We start from the raw sequence: 23714 nt of genomic DNA, 5'->3' as shown, positions 1-23714 counted from the left end.
AGTCTCCTCTATGTGTGTGTGTGTGTGAGTGTGTGTATGTGTGTGTGAGGCTACCAGATATTAGTTTGGCCTTTGTTCAAAACAGCGAGGTCAAACTGTTATTATTAAGCCACCTTAAGGTTAGACACAAACACCATACCAGGCTTTTGTTGACAGTATCAACAACAGATTACCTTGTCTAATATTTTGTCATAATCCAGTTTGACATAATACAGAATGGCCTCGGGGGAAAGGTTTATAACATGGCAGAACAATAACAGTGCAGTACCTACGTGTTAAAACCCTTCCAACCTTGCCTTGTTTATTTACAGACATGTATTACACAGTTGTGCATGGGCAGTCTTCTATCATGCAGTAGAGAGAGTAAAACCACCAAAACTCGCGGTTTTATTTGTGGAGTAGAGCTTAACCACTTTTTTTGAGGTGACATAAATCTGTACGGTGCCGATTTATTGCACACATCAAGCTAAACTGATGTAAGTTACGTGACAGTAGGGTATTTTAAAGATGAAATGTGCATAAATGAACAGCTTCCCCTTTTTTGTTTTGTTTGTTAAAGCAGCTATTAGTCTTACAAAGACACCTGATCCACATTTTCATTTACTATATTTGCAATTGTACAGCTAAATATTAATAATATAACTTTATATGTATGGCACCTTTAAAAATACAAGTTCACAAAGAGCTTGACAGGATACAAGGGAACAATGTTAAGCAGAGAAACGCTTACAATGTGGCATTTGTTATTGAACTGTTGATTTTACCCAGTTTTTAGGCTTTTTATTATGTAAATTTTTAGTACAAATGGTGCCTTTCCAGGTGGGGAAATACAAAAAAATCCATGTATTTTTTGAGCCCATTATGTTGGCCTTGTCTTAAAATGACCAGTATTTGGAGGTCATATTGTTCACCCACCATTTAATTTGCAGATTAGATCTAATCCACTTTTTTCAGGCTGATATAAACCTTTACGGCGCGTCTTCACAGGATACACCCTTCCTAAATGGCATCAAACACATATAAGTTATAGATGGGGTCTTTTAGTGGGCAGTGCAATTGTTGTTGTTGATGAATATTTTATTGATTTTTCTGGTTATTTGTCTCAGAATGACCACAACCTTGAGGTCATCTAGTTCACCCATGTTTTTTTGTTGTTGTTGTTGTTTTTTCCTCCCACGGCATACAACTTATCCTGCTGTTTTGTAAAATAAAACTTACATGTCGGGCTATATTTTAACCACCCACACCCACGCACGCACATGTGTGTGTGTATATATATGTGTGTGTGTGTGTGTGTATGTGCATCTCTGTGTTACTCAGTAATAAATGCAGGACCGCCTCACTCTAATCAAGCTGATTAAAAATTCCTGCGCGCACAGCCGGAAATCGCACCACCGTTCCCCTCCGTTGTGTGTGTGTGTGTGTGTGTGTGTGTGTGTGTGTGTGTGTGTGTGTGTTTCTCCCCCCCCTCCCTCCTCCTGTCCACTTTCTCCACTTTATTTCTCTCCGTCTCCGCCAGGACTTTTCGGCCTGTGAGATGCAAAGGAAATCATCTTGCTATAAATAATAACAATAATAATAATAACAATAAAGCGGTGGGTCATATTATCAGTTTATTACTAATATTATTTTCTTTTTTTTTTTTTTTTTTTTACATAGCCTATTTTTTCCTCCTCACACCCGTTTTTCCTCTTTAACCCCACCACCACCACCGCCACCGCCACCCCATTTGAAATGAGGAGGAGAAAGGGAAAGCACAGGCAGCGCCAGCACCAGCGAGGAGAGAGGGGGGAGTGATGAGTCAATACAACTAATAATTTAATGGGGACACAGAGAGGGAGAGAGAGAGGGAGAGGGAGAGAGAGAGAGAGGGAGAGGGAGATAGATAGAAAGAAAGAGGAGCTCCGTCCGGACGCCAATCCCAACCAACAGGACACCTCCTACTATACACTATCGCAGGCAGCTCTCTTTATGCATCCACGGCAAGCCTTATTTACTTATTTATTCTCGACACCGGAAAGTAAATCGCACTTTTAACCCCCTCTATCCTCGTGTTTTTCTTTTTTTTAATTTTTCTTTTTCTTTCTTTTTATTTTAGGTGGGGAAAGGAGGGGGGGAGAACCTGTTTCGAGTGTCCGCATATCGTCTCCACACATCGGCTCCAACGCGATAGCAAAGATCACACTGTCGGTTATTTTTCCAACCGCCGATCAAATTTAAACCATCGTAACGGACATTTTTCTCTCTCCGCGTGCCCGTTTCGTAAACATAAAGGGGATATTAGCGCTCGGTAGACGTTATTATTATTATTATTTACTACTGTGTCCGATGTGCTTTTTTGGGGGGCTTTTACTGGCGACTGCTAACTGTACCGATAGCGGTGGATGTTGTAGTGTGAACTAAAGCAGAAGTCGGCTCACTTGTAACCGATGGGACGCAGTTTATCCGCTTACTTTGCGTTTAAATGTTGTTGTTTTTAACGGTCGCGGTGACCGTATTCCCCCTGTTCGGTAGAATTAGCTAACGTTAGGGCTATACACACACACATACACACATATACATACACACACACACATACACACACATACACCGCTTACCAATGTTCGCCTATCACGGTCCATCTCGACCTCCTCGTCTCTTCCACAGATTCGGGTTTCTGCTTTTTTATTTTTTCTTATTTTTTTTTTCTCGCATCGCCACCCGGTCCCCTCTGAAGGAGCAGAAGAAAGCGCATTCATTAATTTTTCTTTTTCTTTTTTCTTTTCTTTTCTTTTTTTTTTTTTGCTGCTAACTGAATAAACACCGACGCTGTCATGCAGACGTAACATAGTGAGAGAAGAGAGAGAAACCGAGAAGAAGTGAAGAACAAGAAGAAGAAGAAGAAGTGGGAGTTGTTTTGGTTTTTCGACCCTGGCCCCAAAACTTGAAGAAGAAGAAGAAGAAGAAGACGCGTTTTCCAGGCTGTGTCATATAAATATATATTTATATGCTCTCCAGTGCTGAAGTGCTGCGTTTCAGGTTGGTCTTGGCAGATTTTTTTTTTTTTTTTTTCTAATATAAAACTCCACTTCCCCTCCCCTGCAAGGGCTGTTGTGGCTTGTGTGTCAGATTGAACTATTTGCTCGTGTTTTTGTGTTTTAAGGTCATTTAAAAATCCTGACCTGGATCCGGACCACATCCGGGTCTGGATTCTTTTGCCCCCCCTCCACTCCCACCCCCCTATTTTGGGGAATTAGTTGCCTCATTGCATGTTATGAATGGGAGAGTTGATGATCTTTTGCGTGGGGGTGGATGATTTTGCCCCCTTTCACTCTCTGACAACAGCATGCCAGTTCATTTTCATCAGCACAGTGCATTAACTGGGATGCAGTATTATCAATAAGCTACTTGTCTGAGTTTCCCACTGCAGTCAAGTTGTTAAAAATCAACATATCTGGCATTTGTAAGGGATTAAACCAAATGAGTCAGGTGTTTTAACCCTTTAGGTTTACCTAGTGAGCCGTAAGCCAAGCGTTAATTGTCAGCTTCCTGCACAGTCAGTGGCTTTGTATTTATGTTGCCTACAATACAGCACCTGTGGGTAAATCAACCATGCAGATTTCCACTATCTTGTTTCTGCCTGATGCCTCCCTTTTTTTTTCTGTTCTTCCTCCACTTTGACTTTTGATGAGCCCTCGATGAGTCAGCAACTCTCTGTTTTGAAGTTTCACTGAAGCTGTCTTTTTTTTTTTCCCATGGCAAAGTGCAGCTCCAAAACTTATCACCAGCTATCTGATATCTGTCCTTGTGACAACATTAATAATCAAAAAAGTTCATACCTGTTCGGTGCCATATCGATGTGTATGCATGTGTGTGTGTGTGTGTGTGTGTCACAGCAAAATGATGTTCAGGCCATGCTCGGGGCCTTAGCCTCACTTCCCCCTCTTGAGCTGCGTCATGAATATGAAGCCACACAAAGTGACTCAGAAACCGAATAGCGTTAGTTCCCCGTGTCTGCGTTCGCCCTGTTACTTGAGCTGCACTGTACTCATCCAAGTGGAATCTTTCAGCAAATTAATGTGTTTGCACTAAAACCGGCGCTTGTTTGCCCCTTCTCGCATGGGAATCTCTACCGGGACACCCATACATAATACATGCCCTGAAAAATGGGAGCATTACGGCGGCACGAAAACGTCACCACAGCCCCGAGTCGTCATAGCCAGGGCAAATTGACAGTTATTGTTGTAATGGGTCCATTCTTGGAGGTCTCAATTACTTAAAGTGCATTTTCTCGCCCTATATAAATGTCGGCTCATGTCTTTCTGCATCTCAGTGATGTTCAGACAAAAGATTTCTGCTCTCAACACTTCACTCAGATCACTGTGTTGTGCCACACAGACAAAAACGACAAACCTCTTGCCGACAGCTGAAGCATCCAGTGTTTTCTCTCCCCAGGTGATAGTGAGCAGAGGTGCTGAGAGTGATGGAGCATCTCAGCGAGACGTGCCTGGGCAAGGAGAACTGTGAGCTGGTCAACAACATGGCAGAGGCCAAGGCCCCGCCAGCCAAGCTGGCCCGCCTGGAGCAGAACGGCAGCCCCCTGGGTCGGGCCAGGCTGGGCAGCACCGGGGCCAAGCTGTCCGGGGTCCCGTACAAACCCAGCAGTCACCTGCTGAAGACCTGCCACAAGAAGGGTGAGTACGGGTAGTGGTGTGTGTGTGGGTGGCTGAGACAGGTGCTGTGTGTTTGTGTGTGTGTCTAGGTCTGTGCAAAACCGGTGATGACGCAAATTCATTTGAACTACTCTTGTGTGTGTTTTTGCACAAGAAAGGGAAGAAGAAACCGTGTAAATAGACGAAAGCTGTTCCGATGTAGTCGATGCTCTTAAATTGTTTGGTGTGTTTACCGCTCTGGTGTTGTCATGGCTCTGCACCCGCTTCTCCCCCCTGAAAAAACCACCACCACCCCCTTGATGCTCTCCAAAACTCTTAAACCGGTTTACAATGCCTCTTTAGTCATTTTAGCCTGCACACACACACACACACACACACACACACACACACACACATTGCACACACTCCCACTTATTTTTCCCAGACAATAGCTAATACAGGAGTGCTGTGAGAATTATTCCTGTGTCGCTGTGCAGAGCGCTGTGTCACCGCTCCTCGTTCCAACCACAGCCCTCCTGCTCCGACATTTGTTTATTAAGGGAAAGTTTCAGTCCTTTAAGAGCCATTGCCATTTAAAGAGAGCCTTTACTTTGAGATTATGACATAGCTTTTTAATATAACTGGTGTCGTCTCATGAAAAACACGGCGCGCCCTGCTATCCAAAAAATAAACCTTTTTACGACTGTATGAGGTTTTTTATTTATTTTATTATTTACTTTTTTTGCGGCTTGGAAATGAGTTTGAAAACCTGCAGGTTTGCGGTTGTAATAGCATTTGGCTGTTATGGCTCATCTGTTTGTTTGTTTGGCTGGTTTGGTTTTCTTTGTGCAAGAGGGACTCAGGAACTCTTGGAATGTCGCTGTGTGAGTGTCCTCGGATGGGCCGTTTCTCTTATTTGCTCCTTTAATCTATGTGTCGTGCTCCAGCTGAGAGAGCTTAATTTTTCACCTTCATCATCTCTGCTTCTCTTGGCCACCTACGACGTTCATTCCTCCAAGCCTCCTCGTTTCCCTCCCCTTCCCCACCAACGACGCCTCTCTTGGTTTTTCAGCCTCTTCCAGAGGAAATGGTGAAGCTGCGGAGGGAGGCGGTCTGCCGCGGAGGCTTCGCAGAGGGCCCACAGCGGGCATTGTGTCCAAGCCCGAAACAATATTTACCGCGGCCCTCTCTGGGCTCCCTGGAAACAAAGCCAGTATTGATCCCCCAAATGAACCTACACAGCAGTCTTTATTGTTAGATCTTTATCTATTAAAATCGGGGGAGGAGAAAAGCAGCTCTTTCAGCACATTCCCTGGCATCTGCCGGCTTATTGATTGTTTTGCCAGAGCTGCGTGCATCTTGTGGAATGCCTGGGATTGGGACACATCTGAATCCAAATAATTTTAAATCGTCAAGGACAATAAATGTAGAGGAATGTGTCCTGGTGGTAGTCGTGTGGAGACGTACTGGCAAGGTGGGGCAACAGGACTTCACATGCAGTGCAGGGTGTCAGTGTAAGAGTTGTTATGGACAGTAAGCTATTCACATTCCTCTACATGCATTCTCCAAGTCAGTGCAGCTGTTGGAAGCCAGTGCATTAGACCTCTGAATATATTCTCATCGTTGTTGTTATTCAGAGTGAGACTTTGAAAGGCCAAGCTCTCCCAATGCCCTGAAACTTTCTTAAATTTCAGGGATGTTATTTTAGCCGAATGGCATAGCGGGTGATATTTGCACAGCGCGTCCCCTGAACATTCGGCAATCTTTGGACAAGGATTGCTCGTTCCACCTAACAGCAGAGCCACTGTTGACACAGACTAGTAAACCTCAGGGTGCAGAGGCGGCTTGGGATTTGAAGCGCTGCATCATGGGAAGATGATTTGGGGTTGGCAGGCAGAAGGCAGCCTAATGTGATCCCAGCACCTTGACAGCGAATAAAACAGTTTGGAGCCAAAAAGAGAAAGATGAATTGGAGGCTTTTTTGTTGCAGTTTCATGTGCGTTCCAGCTGAGGTAAAGGTGATAATTCCATAATGAATACATTCTCATTAAACAAAACAGATGCGAGCCGTACTAGCCATCGCAGGTCCTTGTGTAGCATCTACCCTCACTATTACGATTTGAGCTTGAAGCCAGGCTGAAAAACATGAGACTTGAGCAGGGAATCCTCATCAGAGTTAATAAAACGCCTCTTAAATTAGGATCTCAGGTGCGGTGACCTCTCGTGGAAAAATAAAGGACAGAAGTAAGAAAATCAGCGAGCGAAATATGATCAAGATGAAGATGATGACAGAGATTAAGTTGAAAAAGAACCAGGCTCTTATTGTATATCAAAAGGAGCGCTGGATATCTCACATGGTTCAGATTGAAATTGCCCTATAAGTGATGAAAAGAATTAGTTCATGTGGTCAGAAAGCATTTTTTAGTAGATTTCTACATAGCATGTCCACTCAGCCGCAATTTCGTTACCATATCTACCTCATCAGCGCTCAGATAAATCACATAAATCAAGAACACACAGTGAAGGCCTGTGTTTGTCGCGTTCGGTCCTCACTGTCCGGTGTTTCCCCTCAGGCAACATGCTGCCCGTGTTCTGCGTGGTCGAGCACTACGAGAGCCCCATGGAGTTCGACAGCAAGGAGGAGCACGCCGAGTTCGTCCTGGTGCGGAAGGACATGCTCTTCAACCAGCTCATCGAGATGGCCCTGCTGTCGCTGGGCTACTCCCACAGCTCGGCGGCCCAGGCCAAAGGTAACCGCCTCGGGGACGTTCGCTCGGTGACGGGGTGGGCTGGGGCTGGGTGGAGAGGGAGACGAAGCTGAAGCGGAAGTTGAAGTGGGTGAGGATTTACGTTGTCGTCTGGCTCTCCTCTTGATTTAATCTTCGCTCTCCGATGTGTTCTCTTTTCTGGTCAGTCTCTTTTTTTTTTTTTATCTCCTTGCTCTTTTTCTCTCTCTTTCTGTCATGCTCACTCGCTGTTGCTCTACAGAAAGTCTCTCACAGTCGCTTGTGTGTGCAGACAGCACATAAACTCATATGGTGGCACACACACACACACACACACACACTTTGAGCGGGCCAGGTCACATAATAGCCCACTGCCAGCAGATCTGAAGCCACAGTAACACATCCTGACACTGATCCCAGACAGGAGATGCTCAAATCTCACAGGGGTCACACACCCACCCACCCACACAGGCAGACACACACACTTATGCACACTCAGAGACGCACTCACAATTCCACACACACACACACACACACACACACACACACACAGATGTACTCTCACTAGGCACACATGAAATCAGGCATATCCGCTCAAACTTTTAGACGCACAATCACATACTGCACATACACACAAGCTCAATAACACACACACACACACACACACATTTATACATATATACTATATATACACATGTAGAGACTCAGTGGGCGGGAGGTGAAGGTGGAGGGAAGGGTCTGCTAATTGCACTTGAACACACGCAGGCCGAGGGTGGCGGTTTCAAGGTGCCTCTCAGCTAGCTCTTTTATTATAGCCTGTCCATCACACACGTATTCATACACACACACACACACATGCATGCATGCACGCACACACACATACACACACACCTCCTAGCCCATCTCTCGTACAGTTAGTCTCCCTCCTCAGTTCCTGCTGTGTGGGCTGTCGCTCTTTCGAAGCCAGTCTCAGGAGAAATTCCTCCACTGTTGTTGTGATTTCAGGAACACATATGAAGTATGTGGAGGCAGATGATGCCGATGCTCACGGCACTGGAAGGCTTCTGTAGCTGCTGTAGAGATCCAGTGGCTTTATTTATTGTGTGCATATATTAACTTTTTTTTTTAAACTTGCCCTATGGAGGTATATAGTGTATAGAGCTAAAATGTATATTTGCATTAATGCAGTCTGTGTGTGCTTGTGTGTTTGTGTGTTCCCTTGTGTGGTGGTGCTGGGGTGTATTCATGGTGTGTGTGTGTGTTTGCATGTGTTTCCTGTTGCATCCACCAGGTCTGATCCAGGTGGGGAAGTGGAACCCCGTCCCCCTGTCGTACGTGACAGACGCTCCGGACGCTACAGTGGCCGACATGCTGCAGGACGTCTACCACGTGGTCACGCTTAAGATCCAGCTGCACAGGTCAGACACACACACACACACACACACACACACACACAGCTTGCACACAACACCAGAATCATCCATGCATCCCCAATAGCTTGTTTGCTGCAGTGCTCCATGCTAACATGACAGCATCCACTGTGGCTGGTGATAGCATTATTTCAAAAGTGAGAAAATGCGAATTTGCAGCAGCTCTAAAGTTTAAAGTTGCTAAGTCATCTTACATGATACGCACCTAGGACTGGCAGTTTAGTGAAGGAAATGGGTGAAATAAAATCTAAATCTCTGTATTAAAGTAAAATCTTATTTTATCTATTAAATATAATGAGAGACTTGACCTACCAGGGAACTACTTTCTCTACTTTCTATAATAGGAGAAACTGGTGGGCAGAGGGAGACTGTACTGCTAAAAGTGGCTGCTGCACCTGAGATAGAGCCAAAAATAAACCTGGCTCTAACAGCTGCATTCAGTTAATAATATTTCATTGTGTACTTATGAATTTACAGGCCATACAGCAAAGGAAAAAAAAAAAACACTAACAACTTTTTAACATTAAACGGCCAGTGTTTTTAATTAATACGAGTCAAACGCTATCACGAAGCATGTGTGCTAGATGTTAGCATGCAGGTGTCCAGATTAAGTATCCATGTTCTCATGATTAAACAGGTAAGTTGATGAAAGGCTCGATGTAGGAATACACACAGCCCACGACTAAAATCAACATTTTTATGTGGACACAGCACAGCAAGTAGAAATGCAAGCTGGCAGTGGAGGTGTACGCTCCTGCACGGCTTCAGGTGCAGAAACCGACACGTAACAACGGCCCAGCTAATGCACACGACTGAAAATGAAACTGAAAATGTACGCGCACATTGGCATGCTTCAATTTATAGACATTTATGGACAGACATGCATATAAAAGTACACACACACACACACACACACACACACACACACAGTGCGGTGCTGGTGTGGAGGCTTGTGCCAGCTGCACGCTAACCCAGTGTTCTGCAACCCTCTGGAGAGCTGTTCGTTCTCTCTCTCCATCTCCCTCTCGCTCTCTCTCTCTCTCTCTCTCTCTCTCTCTTTCTTCTCTCTCCTTCTGTCTCTGTCTCTCTCCCCACCACCCACCCCCCACCTTCACCATTGAAGCACTCACACAAACACACACACACACACACACACACCAGCCAGAACACAGAAGGTTGTGTTTATTTCCGGCACGCTAGCCCCAAATGCATGGATAGCTGTCTTTCTCCACCACCTCTCTCTCTCTCTCTCTCTCTCTCTCTCTCTCTCTCTCTCTCTCTTCCTCTTGCTCACTTCCTTCTCCCTAGAGGCTCTCTAGCTGCTAGAGCAGTTTAAGGTGTTCTGCAAAATCCATTGTGTGAGTGTGTATTTGCCCTTGTGTGTGTGTGTGTGTGTGTGTGTGTGTGCACGTGTTGTCTCCTAAGCAGATGTTAGCCTCGACCATTGCGTGCATCCTTTTCCATTCATCCCTCCTCTCTCCTGTTATCTTTGTGCTCGAAACGTTTCAAACAGACCAACCGACAGATTTATGGACACACACACACACACACACACACAGTCTCACACAGTCATCACCCACCGCTTAGTCTCTCATCTCTGTTCCCTTTTCAAGTGTCGAGCTCGGTTTCACGCAACATAATTCGGAGATACGTGTGATACGAAACATGCTGCCATATGTCCCGCACACACACACACACACACACACACACACACGCAGCGCTTATCCAAAGCCACTGGGCACTCTCACTGGACAGCCAGCTCGGTTCAGTTCAGTTCATCTTATCACATGGCCCGACTGCCACATTTTAATAATATTGTCTCATTTTCAGATGGCAGAGGGTGCTTCAGGTATAACTGCATCCCTGCGGCTCGCGTCTCCAGCACCAGCTAACAGCAAAGCCAATTTTTCTCCATCTATTTGATATAAAAATCTATTTCTATTTTGCAGCATATTGTTGTTAGTATTGTTATTGGTGTGTTTCTCTGTTTTCTCTACCCCCCCCCTCCGCCCGCCCCCCCTCACCCACACCCCACTGCCGCAGAAATCTAGCCAGTAACACCTTAAATTGTTTCGCCGAGCACAACGAGCCAGGAAGGTAGAAGTAACACGAAATAATAGTCGCCACATGCAGCTGATGTATAATTCATGCATCAATCCAGCAGATGTGTTGTATAAAGTAATTAACTAATCAGAACAATCAGGAGAGAGAGAGAGAGAGAAAGAGGGAGAGAGAGAGAGGGAGAATGAGAGAGGGAAAGGGAGAGAGAGAGAGAGAGCGAGAGAGAGGGAGAGAGAGAAATCTCCAGATGCATCTGCTTGATGCGCCAAATGAAATCTGTCTGTCTTGGAGGGGCGCTTGCAGCAGGAAAAGCAAGCAGGGCCTGTGTGTGTTCTCTCTCTCTCTCTCTTTCTCTCTCTCTCTCTCGCTCTCTCTCTCGCTCTCTCACTCTGTCTGTCTGAATTGTTTCTCATGCTCTCTTATTCCCTCTACCCCTCCCTCTCTCTCTTTCCATCTTCCCTTCCCTCTTGTTCTCCCTCTGCATCCCTATCTACCCCCCCTCCACCCCCCACCCTCCCACTCTTCTCCCTCCTGCTTTTCCCTATCTCTCCTTACCCCACCCCACCACCCCACCCCTGTTTTTCCTCCCCTCTCTCTCTCTCTCTCTCTCTCTCTCTCCACAGTTGTCCTAAGCTGGAGGACCTGCCGCCCGAGCAATGGAGCCACTCTACAGTAAGAAACGCCCTCAAGGAGTTACTCAAAGACATGAATCAGAGCTCTCTGGCTAAAGAATGTCCCTTATCACAGGTGCTGGAGCCCAGTCTGCTTATGAAAAAAAAAAAAAAAAAAAAAAAAAAACAGCAACAACAACAACAAAAAACACACACGCACACACACACTCACACTCTCTACCCCTTCCCCCCCTTTCTTCCTCCGACCCACCGCTACCCGACCGCACAACAAAACAAACACCCCTTCTCCCCCCTCCTCCCCACCCTCTCCTCTTCTTTCTTTCATCCTTTATTTATCAAATGCCCAGAGTTTGATTGAGTGGGAAAGAGAATCAGCATAGAAAATCCAAATCAATGGCCATTGTCATCCGTTTAGTGCATGATTTTTTTTTTTTTTTTTTTTTTCTTGTGCAGCCATCCCCACCCCACACATCCAACACACACACGCGCACACACACACACACACACACACACACACACCCAGATTTGTATGTCACCGCGGCCAAAAAAGCAGAGGTGTCATTAAACGCGATTGGTTATTGTTAGATAAACAATGGCACAAACCCAGAACGATCTTGAATATGTTTTTTGTTTTTTTTTTTTTTCCATTCTCAACATTTCATTGTATCAGCTGGAGATATGTACACGCGTTAGGTGTTATATTGTGTGTTTGCTCTCTGCTGGGAGGTTGGAGAGAAAGCACTAGTGTGGATATTGTATTAACAGGCACTGTAGTCAGTATATCATAGAGGCAGCTCTGGAGTGAATGGAATGAACAGCAGTATATCTCACTGGGGCCAATAATTGTGTGTGTGTGTGTGTGTGTGTTATAGCGCTAGAGGATGCATATGTGTGCTTCTGTGTCTGCGTGCACCTCGGTTATGTTTTTCATATTTATATCAATGTATTTGAAAGTGTCAGCGTTATTTGTGTCCGTCACGAGTGTGTGCGTAAATCCGAGTGCGTGTGCGTGCATTTCTCCGGTGTGATGCCAGCTCTCCTCCTAGGCCACCGTATGGTCACCTGGAGACCCTCATTTGCTGTGCGTGTGTGTGTCGCGAGTGTGAGTAAGCGACTGCTCCACCAGTGTGTGTTTGTGTGTTTAGCCGGGCATGAGCGGCACGCTGATGATGTAAAGAGTCCCTGGGTGGCGTTCAGGCGGAGCCCAGCCCGGTCTGGTAATCACCCTGTTTACGGTCCATATGTGAAGACAGCTCAGAGGAGAGCGCGCGCTAGCTCAGAGGATCTTACATTCACACACACACTCACTCACAGTCGCACACATACATACACACATTCACCATTTTTCGCACACGCTACTCTTAAAATAAACCGTAAACCATTTTGGCTTTCCAGGCAGAATGCCTGTAGGTCCTGAAATGTCCTGAATTGAATCTGTCTGCCTATCTGTTCATCTACTGAAGGTATTTAATTGCCACTAAATGCTTAATACTTAATAATTTAGGTGTTAAATTCTGTTCTAACCAGCGTTAAAATGTCATTATAATATCTCAAGTTAATCAGCTTAAATTTGCTGACACCTGCAGACGCTCTAGCTGACCGCTGTGGTGGATTCAAGCGGTGGATTTGTCATTGCATGCAAAGGTGCGAAGGCAGTTCTCTTGCTACCGTTGCTCTGTGGTGTAATTCCATTCCCTCATGTGTTCGTTTTGCATCCCGCTTACCGAGGGTTGAAACCACTTTGGAAAACCAGTAAAGTAAAACCAGACCTGGAGTTCATTGTAGCCGTCATCAGAGCAGATCTTTACACCATCGATATGCATACACAGAGTACAGGATGTGGTAGGGACAACACCTCTGCTCATATTTCTCATATATGAACATTATTTATTCATCGCTATTGACACACTTTATGTTTTTTTTTTCTAGTCATGGTGTTAGGTGGACTGTTTTTTACATGCTTTGTTTGTGGTCAGTAGACCTTAATGTGCTAAGAGTTCATAGTTGTGTACGTCAGCAGCCACAAAGAGAAATTAGCAGCTTTGCTATCAGGTTAGCTGCACTCCACCGGTGCACGTCTACATCCGCCCTTTTCAAAAATGGCTGCCGCAACAGCGTTTGACATCTGTTACTCTGTGGGGTTTTATGCGGCCTGCTATGCCCAAAGAGTGGCAGCTTGTTCCTCCAAACGCCACTTGATTTCACTTTCGTTAGCCACATTCAAACAGCGTGTCCGCATCGAGCTCTGCCGTGGGCAAAGTGACATCAGCACCTGTTCAAGAACGTGATTGGTCGCAGGTGAGAAGGCAGGAAGCTTTCGATTCGGCCTCCGAGGCTTCTGAATTGACCAAGAAGTGAAACGAGGTGGGAGGGGGAAGGGGCGTGCGAGGAGGGCACAGATGATTGGCACCTTTTTATAGGATTAGTGTCTCCTTGATTATCAAGAGCGTAATCCTACAGAGAAAGGAGAGGTTAACAGACGAGAGAATCACAACCACTGAGAGAGAGGGAGAGAGAGAGAGAGGGAGAGGGAGAGAGAGAGAATTAGCCCACCTCTGAACAGGACTCTAAAAAGAGACAGAGGGGAGGGAGAGGAGCAGAACAGGGAGGGGAGGACCAGGGGGGTGGGAGGGGGTTATTTTGTGAAATGCTGCCTTTGTCCGGGACCTTGTCAAACATTTAGTTTCATTCTGTTGAAGCGGGGAGTCATGCTTTGTGTGTTTGGCCTACAAATGGCCTGAAGAGACTCGGTGAGGGAGAGAGGGAGAAAATGTATTCACTCATGCCTATTGTCACCCGTTTCCTCCAGAGGAACAGATTCTGACGTAGCGAGCTTACACGCTCCCAGTTGAGGCTAATAACTTGGACAAGAGAGGGATCATCAGAATAAAACTTATGATTCCCCTTCAATCAGCCCGTCCATTTTTTTTTTAATCTACAGTTTTTTTTTTAAGGGACGTCTGCTTGGATGCTAGCAAGCTTAGCACCCCCCTCTGCCTCGTCCTCGGAAACTATGGCAACAAACGAGACCCCCTCTACCCTCCACCCCACTGCCACCACCACCTCTTCTGGCTCCCCCCCCACTCCTCTCTCACTGGGCGGCCCCTGATGCACCAGCTGCTGTGTTGCGTAGCAGCAAATAGTCATCAAAATGCCATCTTTGCAGGGCCTTCGCCACTAGGCACAACCTGGTTGCCAGTGTGTGTGTGTGTGTGTGTGTGTGTGTGTGTGTGTGTGTGTGTACGCGCACATGCATGCATGTTCCTGTGTGTGTGCAGGGTTGGAGGGAGGGGGTCACCCCAATCGAGGTGGAGATGTGCCATAATTGAGCTGTGTTGGATGTTGGCGAGAGACAAGGCACAGTGTTGCAAATGGGTTACGCTTCTTCCCCAGCTGATTCAAGACATCAGGCTAAGTTGGAATGTGAGTGTGTGTGTGTGTGTCTGTGTGCGCGTGATTGTGCACATGCATGTGTGTGGGCCTGAATGTGTGTATTTGTATTTGTGTATCTGCGCCATGTGCATTTTAACTGCAGTGTGTGTACTTTGTGTGTGTGCCTGTGTTTGTGAGTGTATTCTTTCTGCTGGCAGCTGGGTGCCTACCTGCCTGGTGCACCCCTATTCTCTTACTCTCTCTCTCTCTCTCTCTCTCTCTCTCTCTCTCTCTCTCTCGCTCTGCCTCGCTCGTTCTTCCTCTCTCCCATGACGGGGAGTGCAGTAGATGCTGGGTGCCGATAGTAGCCCAGTGCCACTTCCTGGTCTTGCTGATAAGCTTTCTGTGCTGCAGATGGCTATCACTTAAAGGGTCCACACACATGTGCGCACACACACACACACACACACACACACACACACATACACACATGCACTCACACTACCTGTTGACAAGCCCTGGCACAGCCCTCCTGCGGGCACCACAGTGGCAGCAGAGACTCTGGTTATCTGCCTGATTTCACTTTGTGTGTGTGGTGTGTGTGTGTGTGCGTGTGTGAGTGTGTGTGTGTGTGTGTGTGAGTGTGTGTGTGACAGACAGGGAGCGAGCAAGCGAGAGAATAGGTGTGTGTACTGTTTCTTTGACGCACACACTCGCACACATTCACACACACGCACAGGGCCCCCCGTGAGAGGTGGAGTGATGTATTGAGGGAGAGGGCTGATTAATGAGGAGCGTTTATTAGAACATCTGTGTCAAAGATGGCGGAGAAAGAGGGAGGGAGCAAGAGAGAGAGAGAGAGGAAGAGGGAGAGAGGCTCACTGTCTTCTCCAGGCCTGTTGTTTGTTGCCTGGTGCCGCCTTAGCCCAGATCTACTGTAAATAAAACATGGCAGGCTGGAGGAGAAGAGTTCATTATCCCCCTGACTTAAAGGAGAATTCCTCTTATTTTCTACGTGATATGCAGATGGATCTCAGCTTGGGAGGGCAACCATAATCAGGTTAAACTGGAATGCGGGGCTTGATTTTTTTTTTGGTACTTCAGATCCATTTTTTTGTGCAATGCAGTTAATCAAGAACAAAACCGTTCATTCTGGCTGACCTGGTAAACCAAAAAAAAAAAAAAAGCTGATTGTCACAAGGAACAAATAGGAATTATTCTCATGAGATAGTTATCCCAAACCTTCATAAATGAATGAAAGTTGCATTGGCAGCAGCAGCTATTTTCTAGTACTAATTTTGTATAAATGCAAAAGAGGGAGACTTTTCTCTGAATTGATCAGCTCCAACTTCATAAACTTATCAGCTTATCAACCTTAACCCTGTCAGGGTTTTCACTGAATGAAGGCCTGTAACCATATACATAAAGGCGGCCTTGTTATACTGTTTCTGTCCAAATGCCAACCCTTTTACCCTTCTGTTTTGTGACAGCACTGATCCAGCCATGCTTTTTAAATCTCAGCATGATGGACACGACTTCACATCCAGTGGCAGTCGCCCGTTACCTTTGCATTACTTGCATGAGTTTGACTTTGACTCAGCGGTGAAATTGGTGTGACGACATGCAGCCATGTTTGACATCACTTGACACAAGCAGGCAGGGCCACAGTCGCAGCCGTTATAAAAAGTGGTTATGCTGACATCTTTTGTGATGTCTGGTTTGTAGGCGACAAATATGAGACAACTCTGCCTCAGTGCTGAAAAGTTTTTATGCCTCTGCACCAGCGTCTGCTGTGGCCGGGGACATTATGTTTTTCGGTTATCCATACATCCGTACATCTGCATGTCCTATTCTGGTGAATGCGATATCGCAGGAACGCCTTGAGGGAGTTTCTTCAAATTTGACACAAATGTCCATATTGTAACTTTTATGGGTGGAAAAAATCAATTCACTTAAGTATCCTGTTTCTTTTTTTTCTACTATTTCTTCATTCCTGAATTGAATTATAGGAAAGATACTGGTAGCATATGAAACTAGACGACCTAAGGAATCCAGTGGCACCAAGCATGTCGTGCTTGGTTGTTGGAAAGTGGGCTAAGTATCGCTCCAAAGTTTGGCTAAATTTTGCTGATGGGAAAATCTGGCATGTCCATTTTCAAAGGAGCCCTTGACCTCTCACCTCAAGACATCTGAATGAAAATGGCATCTCCCTGTATGTGCAGTTCTCCCCTTTGCAGACACGCCCTCCTCAGGCTAATCCCATGCATGTTTGGGGATAAAACCATGCAGATCTTTTTTTGCATGCAGTACAAATGTGTTATTTTCGACTCTTCTATCACTGTGTTTTACTGAACACTCGGAGTTGCATAAAATGTGGCTTATTGAATCCACAAGAGTCTCAGCTTTATTTATGTGTAATGATGTTACCCCCCATAGTAGCCATTTCATTGGAGCGAGATCAATTTTTGGAAACTTGATATCACCGTATAAAATGCCATATAGTGACCTGTAGCATACTCACGGCTTCATGAAACCTTACAGCCGCAAACTGGAGGCCGAGGGCGTTCAGAGGATGTCTGCTTTTCCAGGTAGACGGTCAATAAAGGGGAGTTCCTGAGCAATTTCCACAACAGAATGCTCAACCACGAAAAAATGCTGCAACAACATGACGCATAATTGAGTGTAAGAACAGCTATCCTATACTTCCAAACCTTACACACTCCAAATACATAAATAAATAGACACCCTAATCAAAACACAATGTTTATTACAGATTTATGACTCTAATAACTTGACACTGAGTGCTGAGTTGCATCTCAGATTAATCTTCTGGTTCCCAGCTTTCAGATGAATACCACCTCTACATTATATGGCATCTACTGTTGAGAAGTAAGAGAATATTTAAAAAGCAAACACCGCATGAAACGTAAGATTAAATCACAATACTCGTATCGTGATATCACTGAATCAGGAGATGAGCGTATTGTCCCAGCCCTAGTAACTCTGCAGTCTAATTTTTAGAAACTTGTGCTGATGTCATTGGTCAGTGTTATTTGTCATAAATGCCCAGTGGATTTTTTTTCCCTGCTGTAAATCTTAAGTGGGGAGAGAAACTGTGCCTGCTTGCTGTCCTGCTCGTTTGCTTTTGCTTTACTGTTTCAGGCAAATTTTTTACTCCAGCTGAAAGAAATGATGTTCCTTAGAGGGAAGCTGCAGTGTTGTGAAGTTTGCTCTTTTCGGATCTTTTACGTCAGCGTTTTCTGAATTTGCATGACTTTTATTTGTATATGGGTTTCGTCTGAACGTCTGGTCTTTACGCCGTAATCTCGTTCTTGTGGCCGGTGCGGTATGAGGTGCATACGGCTCTCATGCAGAGGGCAGGAGTTCAGAGATGGATCAACTGTTCTGACGGCTTGACTCCCGCTGGCTGCCCTCCTCCTGTGTCAAGGAGATGGAGAGAAAGACCCAGTGTCCCCTCCACCAGCTCGCTGCGCTCGTGCCGCCATGCTGCTCCGCCAGAAGGTTCCCAGCCGCCCTCCAAGTGCATATATTAAAGAAAATGATAAAGATGGCATACCTGTAATTTGAAAACAGATGGTTTGGTTCTTTTGCATATTTATAACAATCAAAAACAATTTCTCCCGCACCAACCTCGCTATTTGCCCGGAGGCCGGCAAGGTGTTAAAACATTCATTTTAATGAAATTGGAAGGGGGAAAAAAGAAAGATCTTGCCTCTGTCTCGTTCTCAGGCGAAGGAGGACGGTTGAAGTAAATATAGAGAAGGCAAAGAGTCGATTGTAAACGGAGAGATGCGAGCACACATGCGTCAGAGAACTACACGCTCAGCGCGGCCCTCGAACTGCTTGAAGTGGTTGTTCTTTAACAGATTGTGTAAATAAAAAGTCGCAAAAGGAAAAAAAGGAGGTTCATCTGTTTACATCGCCTGAGTTCCCAGATGCTGATATTTAATAAGCGAGAATCTCTTCTTTTCCTTTTGAAGGTAAATATCTTTTCTACTGCTTCACTCTTGATGTCAGCAGAGCTACTAATTCAGTCGAGCCTCTAATTTCCCCACTCTGAAATAAAAACAGTTCTATCAAACTCGGTGGCATTTGATAAAAAAAAAAAATGAAAGAAAAAGAGGTTTAGGCCTTCTTTGATTTTTTTTTTATTTGTTTTACCTTGAGAAGACAAGATCCAAATTTCTGCATGTCTGGTACTTTGATTTAGTTTTTTTTTTTTTTTTTTTTTTTTTTTCTTTGCTGGGTTTTACAACGACCCGATCTTATTTGTTTTGACAAGATCCAGTATTACTGCATGTTTCACAGGCTTTAATATTATGTATGTATTTTCCACACTGAGAATCTGTGAGAATCTGAAGTCTCTCTCTCCCTCTCTCTCCCTCTCTCTCTCTCTCTCTCTCTCTCTCTCTCTCTCTCTCTCTCCCTCCTTTCTCTCCCTTTCTCTGTCTCTCTCTCAATCAATCTCTCTCTTTCAGAGTATGATTTCCTCCATTGTGAACAGCACTTACTATGCAAATGTGTCGGCGGCGAAGTGTCAGGAATTTGGGCGCTGGTATAAACATTTCAAGAAGACAAAAGATATGATGGGTAAGCAAAACGGAGGGGCGCAAAGTATGGCGCTCACACTTTTGTATCGTTGCACACACACACACACACACACACACACACACACACACACACACATACACACTCCACTCACCATTGCAATATGCTTTCCAACCAACTGCCTCTTTGTCTTGCTGACTGTTGCATGAAGGAAAAAAAAAAAACATTTTAATCTTGTTATCTAATAATTCAAGGTTTTTCCCTGCACCGTGTTGCAGGTGAATACAGAGCTATCTTTAATTTATCCTTTATCACTGTACCTAAACGTTCTACCAGTGGCAGAGGCAAATTGGGGCCTCTGACTTTTATTTGGTTTGTGAGTGCACGGCTTTAGTTTCCCATGAACAAAAGGCGGCGATGATTTCACCCGGCCACCGTGTCGTCTGAAAATCAATTGGATTTTCTTATCAAACCTCCAACAATGCATGCTTTATATTATTTCAGAAAAATCCCCTTTGACCCATTGGAAAATGAGGTTATATAATGCCAGTATCACGCTAGCTTGAGATGCAATTGTGATATATTTTTATGTCCTCTGATTAAGTTGTATACCATGCTGTTGCAGGGGTTATATGGCAGCATAATATTGAGATATTAGCCTTAACAATCTGCTGAACGATCTTGTGACTTGTTCTTTGTTTTGTTGTGCTTTGTTTTTTTTTTCTTTTTTTTGCCGGTACACCACTGCCTGCATTGATGACAGATGAGATATTCTATCAAAATGTTTTTACAGGCTCCATGCAAATAGAGTGTTGTGATCTTATCTTATCTGATTTTTTTTTCTTTTTCTTTTTCTTTTTTTTTTTTTAAATGTAAAGTGGCAACATGTACTGGAAATATCAGAGCCACTTGTATATTTGCTTGCGTACCCCTGCAATTTTTTCACAACAAGTGTTTTTTTTTGCTAATGCTTTCTTTGTTTTCTTCAAAAGAAAGACTGTGGCATCTAGTTTAACCTTGTGTCTGCTGCCATGTTTTAATGTTTGAATGGAGTCTCCCCCATTGACATAGACTGTAGAAAGCCTTAACCCTGTGTTTCTTTCCTCACACCTCTACACTGTATGTATGTGTGTGTGTATGTGTGTGTGCATGTGTGTGTGTGTGTGCTTGTGTGCCCTGCCATTCGACTGTGCAGGCATGCGCCAACCCTCCCAGCTGGAGGGCTACCTGGGGACGTGTGTCCTCCGTGAGAGTCCGCGTGCCAATGCACTAGGTATGTCGCATCACGGGCACACACACACACACACACACACACACACACACAGTCACGCATGCACACACACATGCTCAAAGACACCTGTGTTTGCATTACATTACGAGTGAGGATCTTGACTAAGTCCATTCCATACCTATCCCTAATGCTCCATATATAAACATAAACCTTTACATAACATGAGCCAAATCCTGATTTTGATCTTACTTTTTCACATTTTCACCGTAATTCTTAAAATCATTGCATAGATCTGCTTGACAATAAATGAAAAAAATAGCTCTTTTTTTATTTTCAGTGGTTGCTTCATGGCATATTGGCATCTATAAAAAGCACCTTGAAAAAACAAACAATATGTTGTGCAATTCAAAAAAATTTAAATAGTAAAAAAGTGACAGTAAAAATGCATAATAAAAACATAAGGTGGAGATCACAAAACACAAAGTCAGTGTATGGAAGACAGCTCTCAATTGGAACCAAAGGGCAAAGGAAAAAAACAAGATGTTTCCAGCAGTGATTTAAAGGTGCAGATCTGATACGGAGTGGGTGGCTGTTCCATCACTTTGGAGCAGCAGCAACAAATGCACAGTGGCCCTTCAGCTCCAACCAGCTCCAAGAGACAGTTCAAAGCAACTGGTACGAGGACGCAGAGGTGGCACGAGGGCAGGGGGCAGAAATGTGTGATGCTGCTACCCAGATCACATCTTTAAAAACTAAAAGTTAAACCTTTGAATCAATTTGGAACCTAACTGACAGTGAAAGGAGGCTAGTGAGGGAAAAATGTAACTTAGCTTCACAACCTTCAAAGTGACACGAATGGCAGTGTGACACAGAGGCACATTTTTGGGGGGATGCACCACCAAAAGTGTTGTTTTGGTTGCCCTCATGACTGGAATTTATTCATTTTCAAGAGTCTAGAATTTGTGACAGTTCAAGATTATGCGCAAAGCAATGAGTTGCTTTCCATGTTTATTTTTGTTCAGCCCGCCCACTTTTGAACAGTCTGTCCTGCCCCAACATCCTGTTTCACCTGGAAATATTTATAATTACAGAAACAAAACACCATTGCGGTTCCTTTTGACTTAAAGAAGCAAGGACTGGAAAAATGTTTTCATTTTGGAGATTATTGCTCATCTTTTTTTAAGACATTTGGTCCTGAGAAGTATAAGGAAAGAAAGACATGTGTATGCATTCAGAGACACGATAACGTCTCAAGATGTTCTGCACACATTCACACACACTCATTCACACAAAGTCCCAGCGCCCACGCACCATGTTAGCCAAACCCCAGACACAAAACCTGGCACACAAGCCTCAGGTGCCCGCTGGTCGCCCGCGGCGACACTCTCCCAACCTTAATATTCATGACGGGCTGCTGTCTGCCATACGTGGCCGCAAATGGCAGCAGAGGAGAAGGGAGCGCTGGTGAAACGCCAAGCTAGAAGGCTGGAGGAGGGAGCGGTCATCCTTTTGTTTTTTGGCGCTGTCCTCGAATGTGACTCTGCATTTACTTTACCACACAGCGTTAACAAAACAAGCGTGAGACTGAAGTCAAGGGAGAAGGTTCTCCAGGAAGTGTGTGGTCACAGGTACCGGCTGGCAGAGGTGGCATTACTGGGAGCCAGCAAAAGTGGTGTCTCTTCTTTTGAAGTGGCCGAGCTGGTGCAGGGCAGCCTTGTAGCCAGCACAGGAGAGAGAGTTGGGCCGGTTTGGATGTCACTCTCGCTCTCTCTCTCTATCTCTCTTTCTCTTTCTCTCTCTCTCTCTCTCCCTCTCCCTCTCCCTGTCCCCCTCCCCCCCACCCTCCCTCAGCCCACATCCCATTCCCATTGTGTGTTTAATCCGGGGCTCTTTTGTGGCAGGATTCCACACGAGGACTCCCGCTTCTGTGGCAGCCTTTTTCTCCCAGGGCCTGCCATGCTATTCTGTCACCCCTTCTCTTTTCAATTTGCATGGAAATGCCTCCGTGTGCCTGTGTGTTTGTGTGTTGTGAGCATGCCCCCCAGCAGTCTGTGTGAGCGAGCATATGCCCGCGCACGCACACACACACACACACACGCACACACAGACACATACACAGACACACACACACACTCACTCGCTTCAGAGTGAATAGGCACGCCATACCATCAGAGCCAGGGAATGCCAGGGATTATGGGAAGAGATGTGATTATTACCAAGATTTTTTTGTTTTTTTCCCCCCACATCATTTGTTTTAGACAAACGTTCAATAGAACCGTCTTGGCTGGGTGTTTTGTGGTTGCTGACAGTAAAGAAACAGGCAGCTCAAACACACGATTATTGCGGGTATTTTTGGAAAACATCCATGCACTTAATCTTTCATCTGCTGAAAAATTCAGCTTGTTGAAGATTCCCCCCACCCCCTTTTCTCCTTAACAGCAATTTGCGCTTTTCAGAATCCCATACGATGCTTTTCTGTGGGATGCGGAGGCCGTCGTGCACTTTTAAGGTGTTAATGTTGCTATCCATATAAATTCTTAAAGGCTGCCCCCTCACTCACTCAGTCACTCACTGTGATGCACACGAAAAGCCTCAGCATATGTGAATTCCTTAAAGAGAGGCGAAAACCTCAAAACATTCAGCCGCTCCAAATGCTCATTCACTTTGCCTTGGGTAGCGCACTTTAGATTTTAAATCATTGTTTTCATCTGCTAAGCACATAATTTAAGCCCATCTTAAAATATTCCCAAGCGACTATTATGGACTTAAAGATTCCCAAAGCAAGAGATGCCACAAATAGCTGCACAATGCCATCAAATGATGCCGCATTCAGTTCCTTTTCTCACAGACTCATCAATTGTGGTACATTCAAGCAAGGCCATTTGTAGGGTTATATTTCCTACGATGGCCTCTTTCTCTGTCTCTGTTCACCACTCCCTACATTTATATTTAGGCCATCCTCCCCCAAAAATGTCATATTGGCTAGCTTGTGTTCCTTATTTTAGAATTAAGGACATAAAGAGTGAATCAGATTTATCAGCAATGCATCTGCATAATGTGCA

At 45.0% G+C, this 23714-nt stretch overlaps 1 protein-coding gene across 4 annotated transcripts in view; it reads left to right on the top strand.

Moving 5' to 3' along the window:
• satb1b (SATB homeobox 1b) overlaps positions 1-23714 on the top strand; it is a 63430-nt gene that overhangs the window by 10291 nt on the left and 29425 nt on the right. Inside the window, exons 1-7 of one of the 4 annotated variants that reach the window (XM_030072186.1) lie at positions 2384-3018; positions 4435-4673; positions 7205-7381; positions 8649-8775; positions 11472-11595; positions 19352-19463; positions 20617-20694. In XM_030072186.1, coding sequence (XP_029928046.1) covers positions 4463-4673; positions 7205-7381; positions 8649-8775; positions 11472-11595; positions 19352-19463; positions 20617-20694 — 829 coding nt within the window. In that variant the 5' untranslated portion in view covers positions 2384-3018; positions 4435-4462. Of the gene's footprint in view, positions 1-2383; positions 3019-4434; positions 4674-7204; positions 7382-8648; positions 8776-11471; positions 11596-19351; positions 19464-20616; positions 20695-23714 lie in introns of those variants that run through there. The other 3 variants (XM_030072187.1, XM_030072185.1, XM_030072188.1) reach the window with 3 other exon arrangements.

The sequence above is a fragment of the Myripristis murdjan genome, chromosome 16 (genome assembly GCF_902150065.1).
Source record: "Myripristis murdjan chromosome 16, fMyrMur1.1, whole genome shotgun sequence".
Lineage (NCBI taxonomy): Eukaryota > Metazoa > Chordata > Actinopteri > Holocentriformes > Holocentridae > Myripristis > Myripristis murdjan.
The sequence above is the reverse complement of the archived record's forward strand: the minus strand, read 5'-3'. Positions and strand labels throughout refer to the sequence as shown.